General features: G+C 41.8%; 1 protein-coding gene across 1 annotated transcript in view; it reads left to right on the top strand.

The window, feature by feature from the left end:
• NFIX (nuclear factor I X) overlaps nt 1-27,462 on the top strand; it is a 146,707-nt gene that overhangs the window by 41,993 nt on the left and 77,252 nt on the right. The window contains exons 3-4 of the mRNA XM_077261945.1: nt 19,075-19,353; nt 21,203-21,750. Of these exons, the coding sequence (XP_077118060.1) occupies nt 19,310-19,353; nt 21,203-21,750 (592 nt within the window). The 5' untranslated portion in view covers nt 19,075-19,309. The remainder of the gene's footprint in view (nt 1-19,074; nt 19,354-21,202; nt 21,751-27,462) is intronic.

Raw genomic sequence — 27,462 nt, 5'->3', positions numbered from 1 at the left:
CCCTCATTATTGCCCTTTCCACCACCCCCATCATTGTCCTTTCCACCACCTCCATCATTGTCCTTTCCACCAACCCATCATTGCCCTCTAAATCAACCCCATCATTGCCTTCTCCCCAACCAACCCCATTATTGTCCTTTCCACCACTACCATCATTGTCCTTTCCACCACTTCCATCATTGTCTTTTCCCCATCACCTCCATCATTGCCCATTCCACCACCTCCATCATTGTTTTCTCCCCCACCACCCCTGTCATGATCTCCATGGCCAGAGAACTAGCATAAGCCTCAATAGGAACAAGCTCTTGGAAGATGTAACTGTACTGACCATGAACTAAACCTACCGCATCATCTAGAAGTAGCCAGGTAGCATGTCCTACTTTTTATCCCTATATGCCCAGCGCCGGCCGGAGAACTAAATAATGCTAGCAGAGGGAAATATAAGACCTGACTCACCTCTAGAGAAATGCCCAAAAAGGAGACAGAAGCCCCCCACATATATTGGCGGTGATATGAGATGAAACAACAAACGCAGCAGGAAAATAGTTTTAGCAAATTTGAGGTCCGCTTTCTAGATAGCAGAAGACAGAAAGCATACTTTCATGGTCAGTAGAAAACCCTAACAAAACACATCCAGAAATTACTTTAGGACTCTGGCATTAACTCATAATACCAGAGTGGCAATTCCTGATCAACAAGAGCTTTCCAGACACAGTAACGAAACTGCAGCTGTGAACTGGAACCAAAATACAAAAACAAAACATGGACGAATGTCCAACTTATCTAGTAGATGTCTGGGAGCAGGAACAAGCACAGAGAGGCTTCTGATAACATTGTTGACCGGCAAGCATCTAACAGAGAAGCCAGGTTATATAGCGACACCCAGATCTAATCAGAACAGGTGAACAGGGAAGATGATGTCACAAGTTCAATTCCACCAGTAGCCACCGGGGGAGCCCAGAATCCAAATTCACAACAGTACCCCCCCCTCAAGGAGGGGGCACCGAACCCTCACCAGAACCACCAGGGCGATCAGGATGGGCCCTATGAAAGGCACGAACCAGATCAGAGGCATGAACATCAGATGCAGTGACCCAAGAATTATCCTCCTGGCCGTATCCCTTCCACTTGACCAGATACTGGAGTCTCCGTCTGGAAACACGGGAGTCTAGGATTTTTTCCACAACGTACTCCAACTCACCCTCAACCAACACCGGAGCAGGAGGCTCAACGGAAGGCACAACCGGTGCCTCATACCTGCGCAATAACGACCGATGAAAAACGTTATGAATAGAAAAGGATGCAGGGAGGTCCAAACGGAAGGAAACAGGGTTAAGAATCTCCAATATTTTATACGGACCGATGAACCGAGGCTTAAACTTAGGAGATGAGACCCTCATAGGGACAAAACGAGAAGACAACCACACCAAATCTCCAACACAAAGCCGAGGACCAACACGACGGTGACGGTTGGCAAAAAGCTGAGTCTTCTCCTGGGACAACTTTAAATTGTCCATCACCTGCCCCCAGATATGATGCAATCTCTCCACCACCGCATCCACTCCAGGACAATCCGAGGATTCCATCTGACCGGAGGAAAATCGAGGGTGGAACCCCGAATTACAGAAAAACGGGGACACCAAAGTGGCAGAGCTGGCCCGATTATTGAGGGCGAACTCCGCCAATGGCAAAAAAGCAACCCAATCATCCTGGTCAGCAGACACAAAACACCTCAGATATGTCTCCAGGGTCTGATTAGTCCGCTCGGTCTGGCCATTAGTCTGAGGGTGAAAAGCAGACGAAAAAGACAAATCTATGCCCATCCTAGCACAGAATGCCCGCCAAAATCTAGACACAAATTGGGTTCCTCTGTCAGAAACGATATTCTCAGGAATACCATGCAAACGAACAACATTTTGAAAAAACAGAGGCACCAACTCGGAAGAAGAAGGCAATTTGGGCAGGGGAACCAAATGGACCATCTTAGAAAAACGGTCACACACCACCCAGATGACAGACATCTTCTGAGAAACAGGCAGATCTGAAATAAAATCCATCGAGATGTGTGTCCAAGGCCTCTTAGGAATAGGCAAGGGCAACAATAATCCACTAGCCCGAGAACAACAAGGCTTGGCCCGAGCACAAACGTCACAAGACTGCACAAAGCCTCGCACATCTCGTGACAGGGAAGGCCACCAGAAGGATCTTGCCACCAAATCCCTGGTACCAAAAATTCCAGGATGACCTGCCAATGCAGAAGAATGTACCTCAGAGATGACTCTACTGGTCCAATCATCAGGAACAAACAACCTATCAGGCGGACAACGATCCGGTCTATCCGCCTGAAACTCCTGCAAGGCCCGCCGCAGGTCTGGAGAAACGGCTGACAAGATAACTCCCTCCTTAAGAATACCTGTGGGGTCAGAGTTGCCGGGTGAATCAGGCTCAAAACTCCTAGAAAGGGCATCCGCCTTAACATTCTTAGAACCCGGTAGGTACGATACCACAAAATTAAACCGAGAGAAAAATAATGACCAGCGCGCCTGTCTAGGATTCAGGCGCCTGGCGGTCTCAAGATAGATCAAATTTTTGTGGTCAGTCAATACCACCACCTGATGTCTGGCCCCCTCGAGCCAATGGCGCCACTCCTCAAACGCCCACTTCATGGCCAAAAGCTCCCGATTCCCAACATCATAATTCCGCTCAGCGGGCGAAAATTTACGGGAAAAGAAGGCACAAGGCCTCATCACGGCGCAGTCAGAACTTTTCTGCGACAACACTGCCCCAGCCCCGATCTCAGAAGCGTCGACCTCAACCTGAAAAGGAAGAGTCACATCAGGCTGACGCAACACAGGGGCAGAAGAAAAACGGCGCTTAAGCTCCTGAAAGGCCTCCACAGCATCAGGGGACCAATTAGCAACATCAGCACCCTGTCTAGTCAAATCGGTCAATGGCTTAACGACATCCGAAAAACCAGAAATAAATCGACGATAAAAGTTGGCAAAGCCCAAAAATTTCTGAAGACTTTTAAGAGAAGAGGGCTGCGTCCAATCACAAATAGCTTGAACCTTGACAGGATCCATCTCAATGGAAGAGGGAGAAAAAATATATCCCAAAAAGGAAATTCTCTGAACCCCAAAAACGCACTTAGAACCCTTGACACACAGAGAATTAGACCGCAAAACCTGAAAAACCCTCTTAACTTGCCGGACATGAGAGTCCCAATCATCCGAAAAAATCAGAATATCATCCAGATACACTATCATAAATTTATCCAAAAAATCGCGGAAAATATCATGCATAAAGGACTGGAAGACTGAAGGGGCATTAGAAAGACCAAAAGGCATCACCAAATACTCAAAGTGGCCCTCGGGCGTATTAAATGCGGTTTTCCACTCATCCCCCTGCCTGATCCGCACCAAATTATACGCCCCACGGAGATCAATCTTAGAGAACCACTTGGCCCCCTTTATGCGAGCAAACAAATCAGTCAGCAACGGCAATGGGTATTGATATTTAACCGTGATTTTATTCAAAAGCCGATAATCAATACATGGTCTCAAAGAGCCGTCTTTTTTTGACACAAAGAAAAAACCGGCTCCTAAGGGAGATGACGATGGACGAATATGTCCCTTTTCCAAGGACTCCTTTATATATTCTCGCATAGCAGTATGTTCAGGCACAGACAGATTAAATAAACGACCCTTTGGGTATTTACTACCCGGAATTAAATCTATAGCACAATCGCACTCACGGTGCGGAGGTAGCGAACCCAGCTTGGGTTCTTCAAAGACGTCACGATAATCAGACAGGAACTCAGGGATTTCAGAGGGAATAGATGATGAAATGGACACCAAAGGTACGTCCCCATGAGTCCCCTTACATCCCCAGCTCAACACAGACATAGCTCTCCAGTCAAGGACTGGGTTGTGAGACTGCAGCCATGGCAATCCTAGCACCAAATCATCATGTAGATTATACAGCACCAGAAAACGAATAGTCTCCTGGTGATCCGGATTAATACACATAGTCACTTGTGTCCAGTATTGTGGTTTATTATTAGCCAATGGGGTGGAGTCAATCCCCTTCAGAGGAATAAGAGTCTCCAAAGGCTCTAAATCATACCCACAACGATTGGCAAAGGACCAATCCATAAGACTCAAAGCGGCGCCAGAGTCGATATAGGCGTCCGTAGTAATAGATGACAAAGAGCAAATCAGGGTCACAGACAAAATAAATTTAGACTGTAAAGTGCCAATGGGAACGGATTTATCAAGCTTTTTAGTACGCTTAGAGCATGCTGATATAACATGAGTAGAATCCCCACAATAGAAACACAACCCATTTTTCCGTCTAAAATTCTGCCGCTCGCTTCTGGACAGAATTCTATCACACTGCATGTTTTCTGGCGTCTTCTCAGTGGACACCGCCAGATGGTGCACTGGTTTGCGCTCCCGCAGACGCCTATCGATCTGAATGGCCATTGTCATGGACTCATTCAGACTTGCAGGCACAGGGAACCCCACCATAACATCCTTAATGGCATCAGAAAGACCCTCTCTGAAAGTAGCCGCCAAGGCACACTCATTCCACTGAGTAAGCCCAGACCATTTACGGAATCTTTGGCAGTAAATTTCAGCTTCATCTTGCCCCTGCGATAGGGACATCAAAGTTTTTTCTGCCTGAAGTTCCAAATGAGGTTCCTCATAAAGCAAGCCCAAGGCCAGAAAAAACGCATCCACATTGCGCAACGCAGGATCCCCTGGTGCCAATGCAAAAGCCCAATCTTGAGGGTCGCCGCGGAGCAAGGAAATCACAATCCCAACCTGCTGTGCAGGGTCTCCAGCAGAACGAGATTTCAGGGACAAAAATAACTTACAATTATTTCTAAAATTCTGAAAGCTAGATCTATTCCCTGAGAAGAATTCCGGCAAAGGAATTCTCGGCTCTGATACCGGAGCATGAACAACAAAATCTTGCAAACTTTGTACTTTCGTGGCGAGATTATTCAAACCTGCAGTTACACTCTGTAGATCCATTATAGACAGGTGAACATAGAGCCATTCAAAGATTAGAAGGAGAGAGAAAAAAAAGAAAGACTGCAGCATAGACAGACTGGCAAGTGATCCAATTAAGAGCACACTAACTACTAGAGAAAAAAAAAAAAAAAAAAAATTTCAGCAGACTTCTTATTTCTCTCCTTTCTCAGCCAAGGATTTTAACCCTTTAGTGGGCCGGTCAAACTGTCATGATCTCCATGGCCAGAGAACTAGCATAAGCCTCAATAGGAACAAGCTCTTGGAAGATGTAACTGTACTGACCATGAACTAAACCTACCGCATCATCTAGAAGTAGCCAGGTAGCATGTCCTACTTTTTATCCCTATATGCCCAGCGCCGGCCGGAGAACTAAATAATGCTAGCAGAGGGAAATATAAGACCTGACTCACCTCTAGAGAAATGCCCAAAAAGGAGACAGAAGCCCCCCACATATATTGGCGGTGATATGAGATGAAACAACAAACGCAGCAGGAAAATAGTTTTAGCAAATTTGAGGTCCGCTTTCTAGATAGCAGAAGACAGAAAGCATACTTTCATGGTCAGTAGAAAACCCTAACAAAACACATCCAGAAATTACTTTAGGACTCTGGCATTAACTCATAATACCAGAGTGGCAATTCCTGATCAACAAGAGCTTTCCAGACACAGTAACGAAACTGCAGCTGTGAACTGGAACCAAAATACAAAAACAAAACATGGACGAATGTCCAACTTATCTAGTAGATGTCTGGGAGCAGGAACAAGCACAGAGAGGCTTCTGATAACATTGTTGACCGGCAAGCATCTAACAGAGAAGCCAGGTTATATAGCGACACCCAGATCTAATCAGAACAGGTGAACAGGGAAGATGATGTCACAAGTTCAATTCCACCAGTAGCCACCGGGGGAGCCCAGAATCCAAATTCACAACACACCCCCATCATTGTTCTTTCCACCACCTCCATCATTGCTTTCTCCCCACCACCCCATCATTGCCCTTTCCACCACTTTCATCATTGCTTTCTCCCCCACCATCCCCATCATTGCCCTCTCCATCACCACCATCATTGCTTTCTTCCCCACCACCCTGTGATTGCCCTTTCCACCACCTCCATCATTGCCTTCTCCCCACCACCTCCATCATTGCCTTCTCCCCACCACCACCATCATTGCCTTCTCCCCCACCACCCCCATCATGGCCTATTCCACCACCTCCATCTTGTCCTAGAAGCAGGGTGGATCGCTGCAGCTCCACTCCGCTACCACTATCTCTTGTAGGCAGCGGAGCTGCAGGGATCTCTCCTTGCCTGCCGCACATGAGGGCAATCTAGCCAGTGCCCCCCCGAAGTCTCGGGGCCGGATTAACAGGCCAGATTGCCCTAATGATTAGCCTCCCTGCAGAGGGCCCCCTCCAACTCTGGGCCCTGATGCAGCCGTACCGGCTGCACATGCGGCATGTCCACCCCTGTCTCCCCTATAACTTCATATATCCTCCCTATATCTACTCCTATTACTCCATATATATTCCCTATATCTCCTCCTATTACTCCATGTATCCTCCCTATATCTCCCCCTATTACTAGATATATCCTCCCTATATCTCCTCCTATTACTCCATATACCCTCCCTATATCTCCTCCTATTACTCCATATAACCTCCCAATATCTCCTCCTATTACTCCATATATCCTCCCTATATCTCCCCCTATTACTGCATATATCCTCCCTATATCTCCTCCTATTACTCCATATATCCTCCCTATATCTCCGCCTATTACTCCATATATCCTCCCTATATCTCCTCCTATTACTCCATATATCCTCCTATATCTCCTCCTATTACTCCATATATCCTCCCTATATCCCCCCCTATTACTCCATATATCCTCTCTATATCTCCTCCTATTACTCCATATATCCTCCCTATAGCTCCTCCTATTACTCCATATATCCTCCCTATAGCTCCTCCTATTACTCCATATATCCTCCCTATAGCTCCTCCTATTACTCCATATATCCTCCCTATATCTTCTGCTATTACTCCATATATCCTCCCTATAGCTCCTCCTATTACTCCATATATCCTCCCTATATCTCCTCCTATTACTCCATATATCCTCCCTATATCTCCCCCTATTACTCCACATATCCTCCCTATATCTCTCCCTATTACTCCATATATCCTCCCTATATCCCCCCCTATTACTCCATATATCCTCTCTATATCTCCTCCTATTACTCCATATATCCTCCCTATAGCTCCTCCTATTACTCCATATATCCTCCCTATAGCTCCTCCTATTACTCCATATATCCTCCCTATAGCTCCTCCTATTTCTCCATATATCCTCCCTATATCTCCTCCTATTACTCCATATATCCTCCCTATATCTCTCCTTATTACTCCATATATCCTCCCTATATCTCCTCCTATTACTCCATATATCCTCCCTATATCTCCTCCAATTACACCATATATCCTCCCTATATCTCCTCCTATTACTCCATATATTCTCCTATATCTTCCCCTATTACTCCATATATCCTCCCTATATCTCCTCCTATTACTCATATATCCTCCCTATATCTCCTCCTATTACCCCATATATCCTCCCTATATCTCCCCCTATTACTCTATATATCCTCCTATATCTCCCCCTATTACTCCATATATCCTCCCTATATCTCCTCATATTACCCCATATATCCTCCTATATCTCCCCCTATTACTCCATATATCCTCCTATATCTCCCCCTATTACTCCATATATCCTCCTATATCTCCTCCTATTACTCCATATATCCTCCCTATATCTCCTCCTATTAATCCATATACCCTCCCTTTATTTCCTATTTTAACTCCATATATACTTCCTATATCTCCTCCTATAATTTTATATATCCTCCCTATATCTCCTACTACTACTCCATATATCTTCCCTATATCTCCTCCTATTACTCCATATATCATCCCTATATCTCCCCCTATTACTCCATATATCCTCCCTATATCTCCCCCCATTATTCCATATGTCCTCCCTATATCTCCCCCTATTACTCCATAAATCTCCTCCTATTACCCCATATATCCTCCATATATCTCCTATTACCCCATATATCCTCCTATATCTCCTCCTATTACTCCATATATCCTCCTATATCTCCTCCTATTACTCCATATATCCTCCTATATGTCCTCCTATTACTCCATATATCCTCCTATATCTCCTCTTATTACTCCATATATCCTCCTATATCTCCTCCTATTACTCCATATATCCTCCCTATATCTCCCCCTATTACTCCATATATCCCCCTATATCTCCTCCTATTACTCCATATATCCTCCTATATCTCCTCCTATTACTCCATATATCCTCCTATATCTCCTCCTATTACTCCATATATCCTCCCTATATCTCCCCCTATTACTCCATATATCCCCCCAATATCTCCTCCTATTACTCCATATATCCTCCTATATCTCCTCCTATTACTCCATATATCCTCCTATATCTCCTCCTATTACTCCATATATCCTCCCTATATCTCCTCCTATTACTCCATATATCCTCCTATATCTCCTCCTATTACTCCATATATCCTCCCTATATCTCCTCCTATTACTCCATATATCCCCCTATATCTCCTCCTATTACTCCATATATCCTCCTATATCTCCTCCTATTACTCCATATATCCTCCCTATATCTCCTCCTATTACTCCATATATCCCCCTATATCTCCTCCTATTACTCCATATATCCTCCTATATCTCCTCCTATTAATCCATATATCCTCCCTATATCTCCCCCTATTACTCCATATGTCCTCCTATATCCCCTCCTATTACTCCATATATCCTCCTATATCTCCTCCTATTACTCATATATCCTCCTATATCTCCTCTTATTGCTCCATATATCCTCCCTATATCTCCTCCTATTACTCCATATATCCTCCTATATCTCCTCCTATTACTCCATATATCCTCCCTATATCTCCTCCTATTACTCCATATGTCCTCCTATATCTCCCCCTATTACTCCATATGTCCTCCTATATCCCCTCCTATTACTCCATATATCCTCCTATATCTCCTCCTATTACTCCATATATCCTCCTATATCTCCTCCTATTACTCCATATGTCCTCCTATATCTCCCCCTATTACTCCATATGTCCTCCTATATCCCCTCCTATTACTCCATATATCCTCCTATATCTCCTCCTATTACTCCATATATCCTCCCTATATCTCCTCCTATTACTCCATATATCCCCCTATATCTCCTCCTATTACTCCATATATCCTCCCTATATCTCCTCCTATTACTCCATATATCCCCCTATATCTCCTCCTATTACTCCATATATCCTCCTATATCTCCTCCTATTACTCCATATATCCCCCCTATATCTCCTCCTATTACTCCATATATCCCCCCTATATCTCCCCCTATTACCCCATATATCCCCCTATGTCTCCCCCTATTACTCCATATATCCTCCTATATCTTCTCCTATTACTCCATATATCCCCCTATATCTCCTCCTATTACTCCATATATCCTCCTATATCTCCTCCTATTACCCCATATGTCCTCCCTATATCTCCTCCTATTACTCCATATATCCTCCTATATCTCCTCCTATTACTCCATATATCCTCCTATATCTCCTCCTATTACTCCATATATCTTCCTATATCTCCTCCTATTACTCCATATATCCTCCTATATCTCCTCCTATTACTCCATATATCCTCCCTATATCTCCTCCTATTACTCCATATATCCTCCTATATCTCCCCCTATTACTCCATATATCCCCCTATATCTCCTCCTATTACTCCATATATCCTCCTATATCTCCTCCTATTACTCCATATATCCTCCCTATATCTCCTCCTATTACTCCATATATCCTCCTATATCTCCTCCTATTACTCCATATATCCTCCCTATATCTCCTCCTATTACTCCATATATCCTCCTATATCTCCCTCTATTACTCCATATATCCTCCCTATATCTTCCCCCTATTACTCCATATATCCTCCTATATCTCCTCCTATTACTCCATATATCCTCCTATATCTTCTCCTATTACTCCATATATCCCCCTATATCTCCTCCTATTACTCCATATATCCTCCTATATCTCCTCCTATTACCCCATATGTCCTCCCTATATCTCCTCCTATTACTCCATATATCCTCCTATATCTCCTCCTATTACTCCATATATCCTCCTATATCTCCTCCTATTACTCCATATATCTTCCTATATCTCCTCCTATTACTCCATATATCCTCCTATATCTCCTCCTATTACTCCATATATCCTCCCTATATCTCCTCCTATTACTCCATATATCCTCCTATATCTCCCCCTATTACTCCATATATCCCCCTATATCTCCTCCTATTACTCCATATATACTCCTATATCTCCTCCTATTACTCCATATATCCTCCCTATATCTCCTCCTATTACTCCATATGTCCTCCTATATCTCCCTCTATTACTCCATATATCCTCCCTATATCTTCCCCCTATTACTCCATATATCCCCCTATATCTCCTCCTATTACTCCATATATCCTCCTATATCTCCCCCTATTACTCCATATATCCTCCCTATATCTTCCCCCTATTACTCCATATATCTTCCCTATATCTCCTCCTATTACTCCATATATCCTCCTATATCACCCCCTATTACTCCATATATCCCCCTATATCTCCTCCTATTACTCCATATATCCTCCTATATCTTCTCCTATTACTCCATATATCCTCCTATATCTCCTCCTATTACTCCATATATCCTCCTATATCTCCTCCTATTACTCCATATATCCTCCCTATATCTCCTCCTATTACCCCATATATCCTCCTATATCTCCTCCTATTACTCCATATATCCTCCCTATATCTCCTCCTATTACCCCATATGTCCTCCCTTTATCTCCTCCTATTACTCCATATATCCTCCTATATCTCCTCCTATTACTCCATATATCCTCCCTATATCACCTCTTTCTCATCATTACTTTTCTCTCCTATATAACCCTATATCACTTATAGTATGCCATGTTACTTCTGCTCTGAAGCATTATAATGAAACCTTGCATAGTGCCCTGGATGAAGCTGCACCTCCTATACATAGAACAATTCGGCACAGACGGCGACAACCGTGGCACACGCTGCAAACACTTTTCCTGCAGCGGTGCTCCAGGTACGCCGAACGTCTGTGGAGAAAATCTAATCTACCCGAAGATTTCATCCATTATAAGTTCATGCTAAAAACGTACAACTCTGCCCTTCACCTCTCCAAACAAACCTATTTCAACACCCTCATCACCTCGCTGTCCAATAGCCCTAAACGTCTCTTTGACACTTTCCAGTCCATACTCAACCCAAGAGAGCAGGCCCCAACCACGGATCTCCGCGCTGACGATCTGGCCAATTACTTCAAAGAAAAAATTGACCACATTCGACAGGAAATCATCTCCCAATCTCTTCATACCATGCACTGTCCTCCCTCCCCCACTGCATCTAGTTCACTCTCTGACTTTGAACCAGTTACATGGTGGAGCTTACTCTTACCACATGGGTTTTTTTTGCCTTCCCCTGGATCAACATGTTAGGGCATGTTAGGTTAGGCTATGGGTTGAACTAGATGGACTTAAAGTCTTCCTTCAACCTTAATAACTATGTAACTAAAGAAGAAGTAAGCAGGCTCCTTGCATCTTCTCGCCCGACCACTTGCACCAGTGACCCCATTCCGTCACATCTCCTCCAGTCCCTTTCCCCGGCTGTCACCTCTCACCTAACAAAAATATTCAACCTTTCCCTCACTTCCGGTATTTTTCCCTCCTCATTTAAGCATGTCATCATACATCCATTACTTAAAAAACCCTCCCTCAACCAAAATTGTGCCGCTAATTATAGACCTATACAAAAAAGAGCGTGTGCACTACTGTTTAGAGGTGCACAGGTAGGTTCCCACACCATATAAATCAAAAGAAAAGAACCTTGCACTCAACTTAATGCTTGTGTTATTTTATTGTAGTACCCAAAACGTTTCGGTCCGTTATCTGGACCTTCATCAGTTACGTACTTTTAATGAAAAATGGGTAAAGGAGACAAGAATGTCTCAAGGCACAACTATGGTCAGCGTCTGGTTAACGCGCTGGACAGCACATGTCTCCACGTCCTCCAGATACAGCTAATCCCTCTGTCCAGCGCGTTAACCAGACGCTGACCATAGTTGTGCCTCGAGACATTCTTGTCTCCTTTACCCATTTTTCATTAAAAGTACGTAACTGATGAAGGTCCAGATAACGGACCGAAACGTTTTGGGTACTACAATAAAATAACACAAGCATTAAGTTGAGTGCAAGGTTCTTTTCTTTTGGTAATTATAGACCTGTCTCTAATCTTCCCTTCATCTTTAAACTCCTCGAACGCCTGGTCCACTCCCGTCTTACCCGCTATCTCTCAGATAACTCTCTTCTCGACCCTCTTCAATCTGGCTTCCGCTCTTTACACTCTACTGAAACTGCCCTCACTAAAGACTCTAATGACCTACTAACAGCTAAATCTAATGGTCACTACTCCATGCTAATTCTCTTGGATCTCTCCGCAGCATTCGATACTGTGGATCATCAGCTCCTCCTCACTATGCTCCGCTCCATCGGCCTCAAGGACACCGTTCTCTCTTGGTTCTCCTCCTATCTCTCTGACCGATCCTTCACTGTATGTTTTGCTGGTTCCTCCTCCTCTCCCCTTCCCCTTACTGTTGGGGTTCCTCAAGGATCAGTCCTAGTCCCCCTCCTCTTCTCTTTGGATACTGCCCCTATTGGACAAACAATCAGTAGATTTGGTTTCCAGTACCATCTCTATGCTGACGACACCCAATTATACACCTCTTCTCCTGTTATCACGCCGACCTTCTTAGAAAACACCAGTGATTGTCTTACTGCTGTCTCTTACATCATGTCCTCCCTCTATCTGAAACTGAACCTGTCAAAAACTGAACTCCTCGTGTTTTCTCCCTCTACTAACCTACCTTTGCCTGACATTGCCAACTCCGTGTGCGGTTCCACCATTACTCCAAAGCAACATGCCCTCTGCCTTGGGGTCATCCTTGATTCCGAGCTTTCATTCACCCCCCCACATCTGATCACTGGCTCGCTCTTCTTATCTGCATCTCAAAACATTTCTAGAATTCGCCCTTTTCTTACTTTCGACTCTGCAAAAACTCTTACTGTCTCACTTATTCATTCTCGCCTGGACTATTGTAACTCTCTACTAATCGGCCTCCCTCTTACCAAACTCTCCCCGCTCCAATCTGTCCTGAATGCTGCTGCCAGGATCATATTCCTCACCAACCGTTACACCGATGCCTCTACCTTGTGCCAGTCATTACACTGGCTACCCATCCACTCCAGAATCCAGTACAAAACTACTACCCTCATCCACAAAGCACTCCATGGCTCAGCACCACCCTACATCTCCTCTATGGTCTCAGTCTACCACCCTTCCCGTTCAGGTTCTTCACATCGTGTTCTCATACACTTTATGCAGTTAATAGCCTCTGTGTCTGTACTGCTACATACTTACCTAGTTAACTGGTTCATGCAGCTTTACATGAACACCCGAGCCTTACACTATGGCCGGTCCAAATAACTAAAGCAATTGTTACCATCCACCTCTCGTGTCTCCCCTTTTCCTCATAGTTTGTAAGCTTGCGAGCAGGGCCCTCATTCCTCCTGGTATCTATTTTGAACTGTGATTTCTGTTATGCTGTAATGCCTATTGTCTGTACAAGTCCCCTCTATAAGTTGTAAAGCGCTGCGGAATATGTTGGCGCTATATAAATAAAAATTATTATTATTATTATCACAGCATTACTGAATGTAGGAATATGCTGTGTTTGAATTGGAGGCAGGAATAGAAAGTGTATTTGTGCTTTTGATGGAATTTCTTTAGGAGCAGGAGCCTGTGGGGGAAACTCGTGATGTTCTAATTTTTACAGAAACAAAGTTAACACAAAGCAGAGATGGAATGAGCCCATGATGCTGACTGCAGAGGTCACAGAAAGTGTCCCGTCACTCCGTGCTCCTGTGCTCTGTGCTGTATTGTGTGGTCACCGGACACATTAGATCGTCAGCTCTGCAGACAAGTCACGGGACGTCCACCATCCTCCCTCCGGCTCATGGACCCTGTGGTTCCTCCACCTCTATTCACACCCAGTGTGAGGATCGTCAGCCTCATTTTACAGCCACACAATATAAAATGAACTCGACTTCCTTTACCTCAGCCCTAAAACCGCCGGCCCCTCACCTGCGCCAATCGTCCACACAGTGAGACAAGTCACTTCCATTATTCACAAGATTTATAAATATTTGCAAATTCAAAGCTCAGTTAAGGCCTGTTTAATGAGGAACTAATTAGATAGAACCCAAAGTCTAATGTGTTTGTACTTGTTCCATTAAATCTAGGGCGCCATCAATCAGTGTCTGTAACTGATACTGGAGGGGAAGGAGCGTTTCTCTGCTGCACATACAAATATGCGCTTGTGCGGCTGCTTTTCTACATGTACATGTTATATTGTAGTGACTGCCTGAAGTGTTATCATTACATAGAATGGTATGGTGGGGTTTATATATATTGCTTGTAGCTGTTTGCTGTGTGACATGTTGTGTGGTACGGTAAGATGATGAAAGACAGTCCGAGCTTTCTGGGTTCAGAGCTTTATCAAAGTGACATGAAACGTCACTGCACACAACTCACCATAATGTTTGTGGGGGCGATCCGACCAATCCCTGCGAGCACTCCGACTAGTCTGTAGGGACACTCCAACTAGCTCTGACCAGTCTGTGGGGGCACTCTGACCAGTCCTTGGGGACGCTTCCACCACTACATGGGTGCACTCCGACCAGTCCATGGGGGCACTCCGACCAGTCTGTGGGGGCACTCCAACCAGTCCATGGGGGTGCTCTGACCTGTTTGTGGGAGCACTCTGACCAGTCCATGGAGGCACTCCGACTAGTCTGTGGTGGCACTCCGACCAGTCCATGGGGCAGTCTGACCAGTCAGTCTGACCAGTCCGTTGGGTCACTCTGTCCAGTCCGTGGGGTCACTTTGACCAGTTCTGTGGGGTCACTCTGACCATGTGGACACTCCGACCGGTTCGTGGGGGCGCTCTGACTTGTCCATGGGGCACTCCGACCAGTCCAAGGGGGCACTCCGACTACTCAATGGGTCACTCTGACCACTCAATGGGGGCACTCCGACCAGTTTATGGGGGCACTACGACCAGTCTATGGGGGCACTCCGATCAGTCTGTGTCGGCACTCCAACTAGTTCGTACGGCACTCTGACCTGTCTGTGGGGGCACTCCAATCAGTCTGTGGGGGTGTTCCAACCAGTCCCCTAATGTACAGCATGTTACAATGCCATGTCTGTTCTGATACCTTGTTTCTCCATAGCCTGCATTACACTTTTCAGCAATTTGTATGGACCACAGTTTGCTCTTCACGAACATTAATAAACCTTAGGTGCCCATGACCTTGACCTTGATGCTGGTTCACTGGTTGTTCTTCCTTGGACAACTTTTATTAAGTACTAAAAACTTTATGCCAGGAACACCCCACAAGATCAACTATTGTGGTGAAAGTTTTGACCCAATCGTGAAGTCATCATGATCTGGCCCTTGTCAAAGACTCTCAAATTCGCTTGGTCATTTTTCCTGCTTCCAATGTATCAACTTCAAGAACTGAGCCTTCACTTGCTCCTTAACATAACCTACTCCTAAGAAAGGTACCCTTGTAATTACATAATCAGTGTTAATTCACTCCATTTCTTAGTGGTTTTAATGTTATGACTTTATATATACATATGTTTATACGTTTATCTACTGTATCGGGTTTTCTATATTGTGACTTTTTCTTCATTCTATATTCATCCATTGGAAGTAATCTTCTGTCCTTCGATCCAGTCGTACTGTACTTTATTGTTATTTGTCCATTACCTCCATCCTGACACATTCATCTCTCCAGTTACGAAAATCCAACAGATGTCCCAGTTCAATATCAGTAGGGTTAGGGCAGACCAACTTACTGCTACACAAGGTACATTATAATATCACTTAGTCATAAGATAATACCTATCAGTAGCATGGCAAAGCAGAGAACTCTAGACAGAATATTCAGTTCCAGTTCTTTCTTCCCGAAGGAGCATTGCAAGGTATAAAAGTCATAGAATCCTAGAATGTTAGAGCTGGAAGGTTCCTCCAAGGTCATCGTGTCCAACCCCCTGCTCAATGCAGGACTCACTAAACCATCTCAGACAGATGTCCGTCCAGCCTCCATTGAAGGAGAACTCACCACCTCACGCGGCAGCCTCTTGCTCTCATTGAGCACCCTCATTTTCACAAAATGTTTTCTAATATCTAATCTCTAAAGTCTCTTCACCTCGGCATTTCAGCACTCTACACAAGAATCCATTTTCTTTCTTCTGAAAGTTTTATCTTTATAATACTCTTAGTCTTTATAAAGCTGAGGAAACACATTACATCTTCAAATAATTAATAGTTATAATATGTATATGTATAGTCATTTTTTTCTGGTCAAAGTCATCCTCTAATTTATTTTTTTTATTTCGCCATGATTATCATTAAAAAATAAAATAAATATTTCACACAATTTTATATATATATATATATATATATATATATATATATATATATATATATATATATATATATATATATATATATATATATATACAATATATATATCTATGTATATATATATATATATATATATATATATATATATATATATATATATATAAATACATATATATTTAAAAAATATGCATATATTGTGGAGTATCTACATATATATTAAAATATTCCGTCCCACTGTTCGGATAGATTTATATGGTCAATATATAATATTATTATTATTTGCATACAATCCATACGTCAAACAAATTTTATCAATTACATGTCATCCGATACGCCTCTCCATTATGTCTTAAGGGTGTCTGGTTTAACCTTAAGGTGAGCTTTCATTTGATCTATTTAGGGTTAATTGCTAGCTCACTTACAGTGTTGTCATTATCTAGATGGATTTGTAGAGTCATCTAAAACACACATGAAATTGCAAATAACTATCGAGGGTCGCAAGCTAAAATGCACCCTTATAGGATAAAAAAGAAATTCTATTGTACCGAAGGTTAAATCGTTTATTAACGTGCGTTTCTTTTCAATAATGCTACTAAACCTGTGCGTGTTGCCTGTTGACACAGCTCAATTGCTTCCACTATGTGTTACAAGAGCTGATACCGATACAAAGCATACAGTGCCCTCCTTTATGTATTTAGAAAACTGTAGTATGACATATAACATGTATGTATTATTATTTTGGGGGGGGGGGGTTTCATCTAAAATCATGGCAGAAGAAAAAGAGATGTACTGTTTAACTGGACTGATCTGTAAAATTTGGTAAATTCTTAAATACTTCTATAAGTGGAAATATAGCCCTATCGTTTGTGAAAAAGGAGAACTAAATACGTATAATTGGATATATGTTGTATAATTTTTATATAAGAATTGTATATAGGTTTAATGCTGTAAAAGAGAAGATATATAAAGATGTATGTATATATTTCGAGCTATGTGTTTAGAAATTTTCCTTTCGAGAGCAGAGTTGCTCGGCCAAGTGTTGCCCGTTTTTTGTCATACGGTGCATGAACTTTAGCCGCGGTTCCAATGTAATTATACTGAGTGTATAAAAATTGCATATATCCCTTGTCGACGTTAGAAGGTTTCTGTTTGGCAGAAGGTGAATATAGGTTTGTGGTTAGATTTATGGCGCAAGACAAGAGTGATGAATAAAGCAAACAGCAATAACTCGGCTTTCTCAGATCAAACGTCCCCTTTATTTACGCACCTTAGAGCCCATTTTGACATGAGACATTAAAATGTTGTGAAAGAGAGCAGGAGGGTATATTTGTGTCCACTGGAGAGCGAAAGTGAAAAGAAAGGCAAAACACGTTAATAATAAAAGTGCGGGGGCGGATAAAGAGAAATTACAGATGTGATGTAAGAAGATTCTTAAGAGATAGATGTTTACGAAAAGGTTCATTTTTCTTCTATTTAGCTCGAATTTTTGCAGCTAGAAAGTAAAACATAAACAGCTCTCCAATAAAACATTCCAATAAAATATACATTTTCATACATTTTCATACATAAGCTTGCTGAAAACCCCCCAAAATGGATAGATAGGAGTCGTCTAATTACCGTAATATCAGCTGGAAAGGGTAAAGCAACGTAAAAAAACATAGCGAGAGAATGGGTCGTAGAGGAAGAAAAAAAATCTACAAGAAGCGTAAAAGAAAAATGGAAGAGTAAAAACTTTTACAGGGGAGAATTAGAAAGCCAAAAAAAGAAGAAATAAATTATAGGCAAATGTGAAAATCGCAGAAAGTGGACAGAAATCAAAGCGGAAAATTGATAAAATAAATGAAAAAAAAAAACGTGATCGTAAAAATTAGCTGATGAAAAAAATTGTATAAAAAAAAGATGAACAGGAAAATAAAAAAGATGTCTATATATAAATATAATAATAATTATAATAATTTTATTTATATAGTGCCAACGTATTCCGCAACATACCTCTCTACTGATAAATTTGTAAATGTGAAAATAAATAAATATATATATATATATATATATATCACACCTTTATATATAAATATATCACACCTTTTATATATTTATTTATATATATATTCTGATATATATATATATATATATATATATGACACCTTTATACATTCAACGCCTTGCTTGCCTCTATATACCTATACATATATATATTATATATTATATATAAAGGTGTGATATATATATAGATATATATATCTCTCTATATAGATATATATATATATATACAAAGGTGTATAGAACCCCTATAGCTATGAAATACACGTAAATCATATATCTTTACAGAAAACGTAAAAAGAAAGTAGAACTTTCTTCTACGATGAAAAGTGAATAGCAGTAAATATGTTCAGAAAGAAAATGATGCCTATTACTATAATGCAGAAAATGTATAATTATATCTTTAAAAAATAACAAGCCGTTCAAAATCTAAAATAAAGAAGTAAAATATACATGTAAGTAGATAAAACTCACTTTTGTTCTAGAAACCTGCCTCAAATGAAGAGAAACTAAGGTGCAGAAAATGAAAGAAGAAGAAGGAGAGAGGAAGGAAGGTGACCGCGGCACGTACAGCTCCGGTTTCCAGTTCAGAAGGGGTTAAAATGAGTGTGGGATAGTAGGAAGAGAGAGTGTGTGCGAGGGGAAAAAAAAAAAAAAAGAAAAATCTGGAAATACAGGAGAGGGAGATTTACTCTGAAAAGCAGCGTCTTTAAAATGTGTGCCTTGGCTGAAATACATTGGGCAGTGCCAACCAAACCGCAGAGAACGAGTGAGCGAGACAGGGGCGGCAGAGAGAAGGAGGAGAGGGAGGAAGAAAAAAAAAAGGAAAGAGATATTTCATGTGTCATTTCACTATTAATAGAAAGGTGTTTTTATTTTTTCGGTTAACTTTCGGAAGGAAAGGAGTGAGGTATTTAGTGATTTCTTTGCTTAGGTATTTTATGTAAAAAAAAAAACCTAAAAAAACCCTCCAAAACCCAGAGAGAATGAACATATACACGGACAGCAAGCCAGCATCTGCTGCATCTCTCCCCCCCGTCCACCCAAAACACGCTATCCCCAGCCATGAACGACTGTTTTACTTCTTGTGCCAAGACCTATATGGCAAAATAGATGAAAAATACAAATAAAACAAACACAAATACTAAAAAGATAGAAAGCCGGAATGTGGCCAGCGGTAACTCTCTGTCTCGTCAATCTAAAGAAAGTGAAACGTCAAACTTTTGTGTTTGCTTCATTTTTTTGCTTTTTTTTTTTATCAAGTTGTCTGTTTTGGCAAAACCTTTTTCTGCCTTCAATATTTTTTTTCACGCTCTCTCTCTCTCTCTTCAGCTCTACACCTCCCTCCTCCCTTCCCTCTCTTTCTTTCTTTCCCTCTCTCGCTCCCCTCCCTTTTTCTCTGCTATTGGCTAGCTTCTTCAGTTCACTTTGCCAAAAAGGTGGGTCCGTGCGAATCAGTCTCTCTCTCTCTTTCTCTTTTTTTTTTTTTTTCCTCTCTCTTTTCCCTGGCATCGATGCTGGCCACCAATTCAGCACGGAGAGAGTGAAAGCAGGAGAGGGGGAACGAGAGAGAGAGCGAGAGAAAGAGAGAGTTTAAACAGAAAGGAAAAAAAAACAGCTTTCTCTTTTAATCAACAAGGGCTTTAGAAAAAAATCACGTATTTTTTCCGTCCGACCTTTTTTCCTTCCTCTCATTTTGCTATCATCTATTTTTATAAGATCTCAAGATATTTTACTTTAATTCTGATTCTACGACACACCATTCTTTTATTTATTTTTTTTTTGGATGACTTTTTAGTCTTCATTGTTCTTCGTTCACCTGGAATTTTTGTGTTCATTTATCATTTTTTTCCTTTTTTTTTTTTTAAGGCCTTTGACGACAAGAACTTGGTGTGTTTGAGAAATATTATTAGATAATTTTTAAAAAATAATTTAGAGTTGTTTTGTACAACTTCCAAATTTTTACAAAAAAGAATAGTTTGGGGCTTTCAAAACAATATTTTTCATAGTCCAAATTTTTGCCATTTTGTCCTCAATTTTATGATCCAATTCACTTTTTCTCTGCTTTCCTGAAATTACTTCTCCACCCCATGCTCTCTGTTTCTCTCTCTTTCTTCTACCGATGAGTTCCGAATTTGGATGGTTTTAAATTTCGGCAGGAGTTCGATATGACACCAAGAGATGGTAACCATTTCCCCACTTATTCCCATAATGTTGATAAAGCAGATTATATTGTCACATTCTTGTTTTTTTAACTTTGCGGAGGAAGAAAAATGCCAATGTTTCCTCATATTCTTAAAAAAATCTAAATAATGAATAATTCTTTGTTTATAATATTTCAATTTTTTTTAAATAACTCCTAATCATGTTTGATTTTTCAAAATGTATCTTGATCTGCTCACTTTTTAAAATCTAGATATTTCATCTTTCAGGATGAATTTCACCCCTTTATCGAAGCTCTTCTTCCCCATGTGCGTGCATTCTCGTACACATGGTTCAATCTCCAAGCAAGGAAGCGCAAATACTTTAAGAAGCACGAGAAACGGATGTCAAAGGATGAGGAGAGGGCGGTGAAGGACGAATTATTGGGAGAGAAGCCTGAGATCAAGCAGAAGTGGGCGTCACGGCTCTTGGCCAAGCTGAGGAAAGACATCCGGCCAGAGTTCCGAGAGGACTTTGTCCTGACCATCACCGGGAAGAAGCCTCCATGTTGTGTCCTCTCTAACCCAGATCAGAAGGGCAAAATTCGGAGGATTGACTGCCTTCGCCAGGCAGATAAGGTGTGGAGATTGGACCTGGTGATGGTCATCCTGTTTAAGGGGATTCCGCTGGAGAGCACAGATGGGGAACGTCTCTATAAGTCACCCCAGTGCTCCAATCCAGGGCTGTGCGTTCAGCCACATCACATTGGAGTTTCCATCAAAGAACTGGACCTCTACCTGGCCTTCTTCGTCCACACACCTGGTAAGTCTTGTCATTTTTGCGCCTTAGTCACACAATCATCTTGTGCAACCTAACATACATAACAGGACAATGTCTTTAGACCTGATAACGTCAGGTTGGCAGTTCTCCAAATAAAGAACACCTGCCGGGAAAATAGGAGAGACATCATAGATGTAAAGTGGATGACTACAAGGTTATTTTATTGCATTTTCATGCTAAAATCTAATGATTTCATGGTCTCAATTATACTTAGGCCTCAAAATCACAGGGCCCTAGCCCTAGATTTGAGGATCACTATATCCAGGCCTCAGAGTCTCAGTGTACTGTGAAGATTCCAATGTGTTCTACTGGATTACATTGATTTATTAAAAAATGAGTCTACCGGATGTTTGTGAAAAGATGGAATATCAGATGAGCATATTTAGTTATGTCAATGAATTGTAGATAGTTATCACACATTTTAAGGCTTTTGACATACCTGATAAAATTGTATTTATGTATAGATTAGAATCTTCCCATTTTAAATACTTTTTAATTACCTGAATTTGAGGTTTTATACCACTTTATAAAATCATATAATTTAGTTCTAGTATGTAAACATAAGAGTACATCTCTCTACACGCAGAAATCGTAGCGTAAAATACCTACAAAAATGAACAAAGCAAAAAGTTATTAACCAGCACAGATCAGAGGAGAACAAGTATAAGAATTTTATTTCTTATTGTCACGTCATATTTACATATAGGTGTAGAGTAATTTCGCCGATTTCCTATATCCTATCTGTGAATTATATTTACTGAATTTGCTTCTTATCCTGTGACTAACTTTTGCATAAACTTTTTATGACTTGTTGAGAGTGAATGTATCACACGTTATCTTTATAGAACTGGTGAAACATTTCATCCAGACTTGTTTTCTTGGGTTACATCGGGCGAACTTCATTTTTTATGTAAAAATCGACATATCTTTCGTGACTTCCTACTGTTTACTGTGAAATCGAGCTCATTGAAGAGCGTGTACTGAAGTAATAAAAAATATTTCTTAGTATATGGGTAGAGGACAAAAATGTAAAATGCCTAAAGAGCTTGCTCTAAAAAAAACCCAGTTAATTAAAAAAAAAGAAGAAAAATTGACGGCATCGTGAAAAATAGTAATTGACACTAGTTATGGAAAGTGCTCAGCTGGGAATTAGTAAACTGAAATTCTGCGTCCTATAAAAGGTCTAGTCTTTAGAAATTACTTTACAAACTAGTTTTTAAGGGGATATAATAATCTCAATTTTTAGCACTTTCTATGACTTATGCAGCAGAAAGGAAACGGAGGGTGGGAGGATGGTCATCAAGAAAAATGGCAAATATCGAGCCACGTAATGATGCAAAAAAAACCCTGAACTCTACAAAGGCCAATACATGTTCATACATGGAGGATGTGCTGCTGATTTTCTGTCCAGATTTGCCGCTGTACTGTAGGTGAGATTAGGTAGATGAGATTTTACAAAAGTAGATGCATTTGCACATGGAAACACGAGAAGCAATGGAATGGAAGTGAAAGGCGAGAACGTACAGATATTACATGTTGGAAAAAAGGGTAACGTTTCTCCTTGTGGAGAGTGACATGTCAAGCCTGACATGCCAAGGTGAGGAGACTATAGATATTAGACAAAACTTTCCGACAGTGAGGGTGATCAATGAGTGGAATGGGCTGCCACGAGAGGTGGTGAGTTCTCCTTCAATGGAAGTCTTCAGAGGCTGGACAGAGATCTGTCTGAGATGGTTTAGTGAACCCTGCATTAAGCAAGGGGTTGGACGCGATGACCCTGGAGGAACCTTCCAACTCTAACATTCTAGGATTCTATGAGATTTTACAAATTCTCATTCTAATCTAGAACAAATTATTCTGTACAAATGATGAGTGTGAGTGTACCCCCAGATTGTGTCTGTAAATTCGCTATATATACAGTATATATATATAGTATATATTTGTGTACATATTAGCATTCACTGTAGACAGTAATAAGAAATGTATATATGAGACTTCCGGAATCTCAAGCACTAGGAAATCCTACAGTTTTTGTGATGAAAAACACTTGCTAAAAATGCAGCAAATACTTCATGTGTGCACAAACTCGGACTCTTGTTCAACCCTAACCCTATTACAAAAATATTCTTATAGAATATTTAGCATTTCTCCTGCCCCCACCCCCCATTATGCATGACGTACTCATCCCATAAGTTAAGGGCTCCAGCTCAGTTTGACGTCAGGTCCATCGTGAATTTCACATGTGGACAGTAGGTTCCACTTGTCTTTATCTATAAAGTGTCCAGAAAGTGATGGGTTGAGTTTCTTAATTACACCTTCTCCACATTTGCTTAATTGGGCAACATATAAATATTGATATAATGACTGTCGGAAAGTCATCACATAATGAGTGTTTCACTTTTAGAAAGCGGATGTGTAATTCCTGCGGTGAAGACTGTTAGTAAGGTCAGAGCCCATGCGGAGGAGGACCTAACCTTCGGCCCACCACGTGTCCCACCATTCACAACTCTCAGTGGGTGTGCGGATTTACAGTGTCTGCCATCGGGTTCAGGACTGTGTATGACATTTATGGCCTCATCAACATCAATTATATCGTTATTACCCTTTATAGAAGATCCGACTGCAATATTCACAATATTCTTCAGAACATCAGACTAAATTCTTCTTTTTTTTATAGTATTTTTTTTTCTATTCTACATCTGGTATTCTGTGAAGTCAGAAAATACGGAGCTTATTTTGTCTCGTAATTAAGATGTACATTATGGGAAATTATATTTGATTTCAGAAATTCACAAAAAGCTGATAGTCCATAATTCACGGGATAACAATCAGCCACAGACAGCTGCAGATAACGGAGGTGGAGGCGGCCTTGTTGTGGACAGGCAATACAGGAACATGGAATAATGACAGCCCAAAGGCAGAAGCAATAATCTGCTCCCATACCGTACATATGTGCAGTAGTGATGAGCGAGTATACTCGTTGCTCGGGTTTCCTCCAGCACGCTCGGGTGTCCTCCGAGTATTTGTTAGTGCTCGGAGAATTAGTTTTCATTGCCGCAGCTGAATGATTTACAGCTACTACCCAGCCTGAGTACATGTGGGGGATGCCTGGTTGCTAGGGAATGCCCACATGTAATCAAGCTGTCTAGTAGCTGTAAATCATTCAGCTGAGGTGATGAAAACTTAATCTCCGGACACTAACAAATACTCGGACACCACCCGAGCGTGCTCAGGAAAACCCGAGCAGCGAGTACACTCGCTCATCACTAATGTGCAGCCCAGAATCAGTATTTTACCTCTGTGCATTTTTATTAGCTGGCATGTGACTATGTGTCTCTCTGATATTACCCTGTGTAAGAAGGGTCAGATACACAGTCGGCTTGCATGCTTGTCTTCTTGTGGAACATATGGCAGACAGTCACTTAGTGGTCTCCTGGCTGTGTCCCCCTGTTGTGGAAGGGACAAAATATGTCACATAGCTCCTTCCTCCTGTGTCACCCTGTGGTGGGAGGAGCAGACTCCAGGTCACATAGCTCCTTCCTCCTGACTGTGTCACCCTGTGGTGGGAGGAGCAGACTCCATGTCACATAGCTCCTTCCTCCTGACTGTGTCACCCTGTGGTGGGAGGAGCAGACTCCATGTCACATAGCTCCTTCCTCCTGACTGTGTCACCCTGTGGTGGGAGGAGCAGACTCCAGGTCACATAGCTCCTTCCTCCTGACTGTGTCACCCTGTGGTGGGAGGAGCAGACTCCAGGTCACATAGCTCCTTCCTTCTGACTGTGTCACGCTGTGGTGGGAGGAGCAGACTCCAGGTCACATAGCTCCTTCCTCCTGACTGTGTCACCCTGTGGTGGGAGGAGCAGACTCCATGTCACATAGCTCCTTCCTCCTGACTGTGTCACCCTGTGGTGGGAGGAGCAGACTCCAGGTCACATAGCTCCTTCCTCCTGACTGTGTCACCCTGTGGTGGGAGGAGCAGACTCCAGGTCACATAGCTCCTTCCTTCTGACTGTGTCACGCTGTGGTGGGAGGAGCAGACTCCAGGTCACATAGCTCCTTCCTGCTGACTGTGTCACCCTGTGGTGGGAGGAGCAGACTCCATGTCACATAGCTCCTTCCTTCTGACTGTGTCACCCTGTGGTGGGAGGAGCAGACTCCATGTCACATAGCTCCTTCCTCCTGATTGTGTCACCCTTTGGTGGGAGGAGCAGACTTTCACGTAGCCCCCCTCTGACACATTAACCTGTGGTCCAATCAGTCAGGGATGAGAGAGAGAATACACCACGTAAAAGTCCAGGTTGTCCAGTTTCTTGTATATGGGAAATTGTCACATTACAGCCATCTGTACTCTGTCTACTAAGGTTGTTATCTGTAAATGGGAAATTAATTTCTGACACAAACATGAGCAGCTGAACATGATCGGTCAGCAATCCTCATCGGAAAGATTTCACTGTTTTATACAAGATTTTGTTAACCCATTAGTGTAAAAAACAGAAATATATTGAAAAATCATTAATGACAAATAGCATAACTTATAGAGCCAAAACATAAAAATCGCTTCTTGAATATTTGTTTCTTGTATGATCTGGTCACTAAAGTACATGGTCGAAACATTTACCTTATTATGGAACTTAAAGAATAACCAGCAAGGTAAGGAAAGGTCTAGATGTGCCACTATTAGGATGGCCATACACAGGAGTTAGCCATTGGCTGAACTTTTATTTAGCTCTCCCGACTCCTCAAACTTCCTAGGTCAACCTCTCTTGTGGTTTCAATGAGGGATGGGGACAAAGCTAGAAACCTCCGGCAGCGGCTCATATTCCCTGAAAACAAAAGGATCAACCATTGAAATTCTTACAGAAATGGCCTGTTCATCCTTTCCCTCCACATCATCTTTATGAGGCTCCAACCAATGCACATCAGATGGTCAAACGGTCCTGCCGAAACCATTGGGTTTCGCGGAGTTTTATCTAATTTATAGTAAAGAAAATTACAATTAAAGAATATGCAAAAAAAAAAGTCCTCTTTGTATTGGAGTCTTCAGTCAACCACATGGACTTTAGAAGATAAAAAGTCATCAATGTAATCTAGCTTTTTGGCTGTGGGTTTGACTTTATTGATAGCTCCAGTTCATATATTATTAAAAATTGTTAGATCCAGTATTTGGTGCTGAGATTTACTACTAGGAGACAACTTCTAAAATCTAAAAGTGGGACTACAATTTGTTCAATTTATGTAATATTGCATCTTTTAGCACCATAATAACATAGTCCTATCCAAACCCACCGTTCTCTCTCCATGTGCCGATAGACGCAGTCCATCAATATTATAGCTACATTTCACATTTATAGTCTCTCACTGCTCTGTCGTTGTGTCCCTTTGGTTTTGCCGGGGACCCTTGGCAATGAAGGAGTGACTCTTCTCCTCCCTCTTATTTTTATGTTCTCCAATCCAACTTTTCTCTTGCCAAATAAACAGGGGAGCAGCTGAATTTCCTCTCACGGAGACATCTGTGATCGAACAGACGTTAGGGACAGAGTATGGCGACTCTGGCAATCCTTCCTTCCTGAGGTGGGGGCGGCAGGGCGGTATAAAGGAGAGACCCTGAAGGTGTCAGTCAAAAGAAACAGAGCCCTATATGAAATCCATTGGCTTCATTGTGTCCCATTCAGTATAAATTCCATTACATAGT

The sequence above is a fragment of the Ranitomeya variabilis genome, chromosome 5, assembly GCF_051348905.1.
Source record: "Ranitomeya variabilis isolate aRanVar5 chromosome 5, aRanVar5.hap1, whole genome shotgun sequence".
Taxonomy (NCBI): domain Eukaryota; kingdom Metazoa; phylum Chordata; class Amphibia; order Anura; family Dendrobatidae; genus Ranitomeya; species Ranitomeya variabilis.
This window is presented reverse-complemented; position numbering and strand designations above follow the sequence as displayed.